Raw genomic sequence first — 4,927 nt, 5'->3', positions numbered from 1 at the left:
ACAAGCGTTTGAAATTTAACGTAGGGTGACCAAATACGTGTGAAATAAAAAAAGAAAAAACATGGAATTTTGTGACAATCATTCTGTGGAAACTATTTCTATATATATTTTGATACATGAAAAGCAAATAATACAAATGGTCACCCTGATTTAGTGTTATGATTTCCTTAAAATAAAATTTTTCTCATTCGTTCTATTAAAAATATTTTAGATCAATTTTTCATATTATGTTTTGAGTACATGAGAGAAGTACCTTGTGATAAATGTATGACAGAGAAAGTTGCCTCTATTTACGTTTAGAATAAGGAGTGTTCGCATTTGTCGCACACGCATACACTCTTCTTTGCATTCTGTGTATATATAAATTGTTTTACATTAAACGTATTTATTTTCTACGAACTCGTGGTTCCTGGTTTATCCATCGTCGCTTTTAAAAAGATAACAGTCTTGTAAATATATATACAAGTGAAAGAAATCACATGATGGTGAGAATTCTCTAATAGACGTGCTTTAAGTGTAAGGAAACTTTGTTTAACCTTGTTACTTTTATGCTATACACACTGCTTTGAAATAAATAAGGTTTCAAAAAGAACCAGCTACCTTGTAGTCAGTTATTTTTTATTTAATAACATATTCCTAAAATCTTGATTACTCATCTTTTGAGGAACACTGTTTCCAGTCACACTTGCACTACCGTTTGAAGTAGCGGCTTTAACAGTACGTGGTACCATAGACAATAAGGTTCTAGGCATACCAAACGTAGTTCTGCTTACTGTACTACCACCTAAAGACTTAACCAAAGATGTTTCTTCGATCCCTTGAGTTTTCTTGCGTTCAGGTGGTTGACTTATAGCCACACTAATAACTTTGTCGTCGATTTTCATTCCATCGGTTGCCAGGAGAGCCTTTGCGGCGCTGTTTTCGTCTTGATATTCAACGTAAGCCAATCCTTTCGAATGACCATTACGGTAAGTAACTATACGAACCTCTTTCAATATTCCATGAACTTTGAAGATTTCTTCTAGTTCTTCCTTTGTTGTTGTTACTGGCAATCCTGTTTATTTTGGAAAAATAAAAATTGTTGAAGATAAATATTCAAATTTACATTTCTATAGCTCACAAGGGGAGTGCGCGGTAGTGGAAATCGCTTTATGTAAAATAATCTATAACGTATACTATATAATATGTATAATATGGAAGTATATTTTCACAACAAAAATTAGTAAAAAAAAAAGAAAAAAAAAATATTATTCACAAGTTTGAATTCGAACCCCAGTCGTTTCATCGTCACTAATAGGCTAGCGCTCTATCACTTCAGCCATGGAACCGTCTTTGAAACAAAATTTACCTACATGACATACCAGTTACGTGAGAATACCAGAAACTTTACATTAAAATATCTCAAAAACGAAGGCCCATTCTGAAGAAACCCATTAGGGTTTTGTAACCCTATATGTATACTACAACTTCCACCTAGTGTCATTCCAAAAGCGATTTCCACTACCGTGCACTCCCTTCGTCAGTTACCTTTAACGAAAAGTTTATTTTTCTCGAGAGAACAACTGTATTTGAATCCTGATCCTCGTATTCTGTTTGGATCGCATCGCGAAACAAACATTGGTCGTCCCCTTATAGGTGTTCTGTCCAACTGCAAAGCTTTCTCCACTGCTTCCTGTATAAATTTTTTTTATGCACGCATACTTATTTATATAATTTTAGTTTTAATTAAGAAAAAAGTGTTTCTTACCGCACTGCTCAGCTGTACGTAACAGAATCCTTTACTGCGACCTTTGTAATCTCGTATCATTTTAAACAACGTAATCGGTCCAGCCGCTTGTAAAGCATTCCTAACTTCTTCCTCCGTTGCAGTATAGTCTAAATTACTTATGAACACTGTGATTTTATCATCAACCTCATGTACATTATCTACGTCCATTTTGTCACTCTCTGGTGCCTTGAAACCAGGTGGTGGAGCAACTTTAGATTGCTGTTCTTTGCCATCACTGTCAAGTTTCGTTTCTAGATTCAGTTTAGCTTCTTTTGCTTTTGGTTTCACTTGGGTTTCAACTTTTGTAATTTTTGCTGGGGAAGTATTTAAATTTTTCCATTTACCGCTATCCTCTGTTTTTCTCTTGTGAGCTTTTTTGTTCTGCAATGGGGATGATTCATGATTCGAAGTTTGTTGGTTTTTCTGCCTTTCCTCGGCTACTTTATCTAATTTTTCCTTCGTCCGTGCTTCGCAAAATTCCATCTGTTCCAGCGTACCTTCGTCTCGTTCAAAGTCTAACCAAGCGTTTGCTATACTTTCTGGCCAGTCTTTTACTGAAGTTAAAGCTTTTTGATACAATTTTCTTAAATGCTTTGTATCACCGTAACATCTACATAGAGAAATAAAAATATATAATTCCAAATTATAAGTTGACGTAAGGTGACATGAGATAATATAATTACCTTTCTAATGAAATATATTCTAACCAGTAAGATGCTATTGAGGAATGTCCTTGGGATAATATATCTGCCCACAGTGATCTAGCTTTTTCCATATTATTAGCATGTACAGCTTCGGTTCTTGCCCAATATTGTAATATAACGCAATTGGGATCTCCTTCTAAGCCAAAATATTTTGCCAAGTGTTCGCAAGCTCTGTTGAAAGTGTTATGCAATATTTCTATTTGCTTTTCTTCTTCGCTGGAATCTCGGTCAATTTTGCGCCGTAAATATTCTAAATACGTCATCCACAAATTTCGGTAATCTTCTGCGGTAGAAAACCCAGCCGCTAAACCATTCTCTAACAATGCTTGAATGTCCAATGTTGGTTTCCCCCATTTCTCATACGACCTCATCCATTTCTGCCATACTTTTACACACCATGGGACATTTCTGGAAGCTCTCTGATATATCTGATCTAAGACAGATTCCATTTTGATACTTTCTTCTAAATATGTAAGATAATCAAACCAAAGTGACATTTCCAAGCTAAGATCACTGATTGCTCTTTCATACAAAACAGTTACTCGCCCTGGATCTCCATTTTGTTTTTCATACAGTAAATATGCTTTGTACGAATCCAAAAGTTCATTTTCAGCTTGCGAGGAAACAATCTTTTCTTCAAAGGGTAAACGACTATTAAGTTTTGCAAGTGCCCTTTCATATCCTCCAGCAACAATTTTATCATCAATAACAGCATCTGCGCCATCTCCACGACACCATGCTTCATACTCTTCATACGTTTTCTCCATATCTAACAGAGGACAAGCTAATTGTCTTTTGAATAAGTTTCCAATACGTTCTAATTGCTCTTTCCTTTCGGCTTGGTTTGAAGGATCAATCTAAATATTTAAAATTTGAGTATAAAAATATGATCAAAAGAAAATATAAAATAATTTTGAGTCTTTAATACCTACTAATGCATACAAAACAGCTTCAAACTCTCTGAATGCTTCCCATATTATTGCACCTTTAATAGTATGCAATCCGACATCTGTTAATGCTCTTTCAAATAATTGCCGGACCTGTTTTGCTGCATCTTTCTCAGTGCCCATATTACCAATACTAAATTGTAGATATTCTAACCATACTTCTACAGCTGTAACATAAAATTAAATTTATAATATGTAAATTGGTCAGTTTCTATGCTTTACAGTCGATATATATATAGTATAAGTGAATCTTACACAGATAATCTTTGACAGCTCGTTCACATAACTTCACTACTTCGGCTTTTTGTTCTGATGTGGTAGCTAATTTAATTTCATCGCGCATCCATGAGAGCCAGAGTTCAGGACTCAAAGGATACTTGGAACTCATATTTTCTCTAGCAGCACGCAATCGTTCTAATTCACCCATTCTTTGCAATTTGGTAATGAGAGCTACGTGACTAGCATAATCATATGGATTCTGTACAAGAGTGGTTTCTATAATTTTGACCTCTGCTTCGTCGGCATCTTCCTCCTCTTCTTCCTCGTCTTCTTCACCTTCATCATCTATCGGCTCATCGTCTCCACTTTCTTCATTTTCATTTTTAATCAATTCTGATTCTTCATCTTTATTGTTTGTTGAATTTTCGTGCAAACTATTATCGTTACTTTTATCACTTCCTGTATCCATCTCTTCCATTTTAATTCGAAATGAACTGTATGGTGATTCACTAAAACAAAGTTTAACCTAAGAAGTTTTCAGTAATCTATATTTACAAAAACTTGCAAAAACTAAGAAAAGACAATGTAACGTCAACAACTTTCAAACGTTGAAGGTTATGTTTAGATGTTTTTGTGTAATATTTATCCGATAAATCTCTGTGTTACGCATGCGCATTAATAGCAGCATACAATTAAAATTAAATGTAGTACTGCTTAGGTTTTAAAAAAAATTAAAGACGTTTCGATTTAAAGTCGATTTATATTATCCGTTTATTTCGGTTCAGAGTCTGAAGTTCAGACAAATATTGTTTTGTGTTATTAAACGCGAGTGCTTATATGTATCTACCGTGGTGGATCGGTTCAAACACGTTCCGTTTCAACATATGACCACCGACATTCTCGAAAAGAATAATTTGAAACAATCGAAACGCAACCAAACGGATGCTGTCGTATAATATGCATTCATTTCAGACAAAATCTTGCAACAGAACAGACATGTGAGCAATTTATTATAATGCAAAACGAAAAACTGATAAAGTTAGTGAGAAACTATACTTTTTTATTCCATCAATAGGATAAGAATTCGAATATTCTCCACAAATCTTTCTTTTCTTTAACATTTTATGAGCCTCAAAACGTCGTTTTCTTTTCTTATCCTCTTTCTCTTTATCTAATAATAATGCTATGATGCACAGTTCTTTTAAAGAAAAATGTAAAGACATTTTCGAACGATAACCATTAATGTTCGTTGCCTGTCGTTGTCGAACGTGAACTGATGGTAGGTATAA

General features: G+C 34.4%; 1 protein-coding gene across 2 annotated transcripts; it reads right to left on the bottom strand.

Moving 5' to 3' along the window:
* Positions 1-611: 611 nt before the first annotated feature.
* Positions 612-4,912, bottom strand: LOC117606008 (spliceosome associated factor 3, U4/U6 recycling protein). 2 transcript variants are annotated; one of them, XM_034327946.2, is made up of 7 exons: positions 4,695-4,912; positions 3,675-4,147; positions 3,405-3,586; positions 2,452-3,329; positions 1,748-2,378; positions 1,528-1,672; positions 612-1,054 (listed from the first exon to the last, which is right to left on the bottom strand). In XM_034327946.2, exons 1-7 carry the CDS (start codon positions 4,859-4,861, stop codon positions 612-614), a joined length of 2,919 nt encoding a protein of 972 aa, XP_034183837.2. In that variant the 5' UTR covers positions 4,862-4,912. The 2 variants fall into 2 exon arrangements, with proteins under 2 accessions (XP_034183837.2, XP_034183838.1); XM_034327947.2 differs by lacking the exon at positions 4,695-4,912 and adding an exon at positions 4,486-4,601.
* Between the last annotated feature and the right edge of the window lie 15 nt (positions 4,913-4,927).

The sequence above is a fragment of the Osmia lignaria genome, chromosome 2 (genome assembly GCF_051020975.1).
Source record: "Osmia lignaria lignaria isolate PbOS001 chromosome 2, iyOsmLign1, whole genome shotgun sequence".
NCBI classification, from domain to species: Eukaryota; Metazoa; Arthropoda; class Insecta; order Hymenoptera; family Megachilidae; genus Osmia; species Osmia lignaria.
The sequence above is the reverse complement of the archived record's forward strand: the minus strand, read 5'-3'. Positions and strand labels throughout refer to the sequence as shown.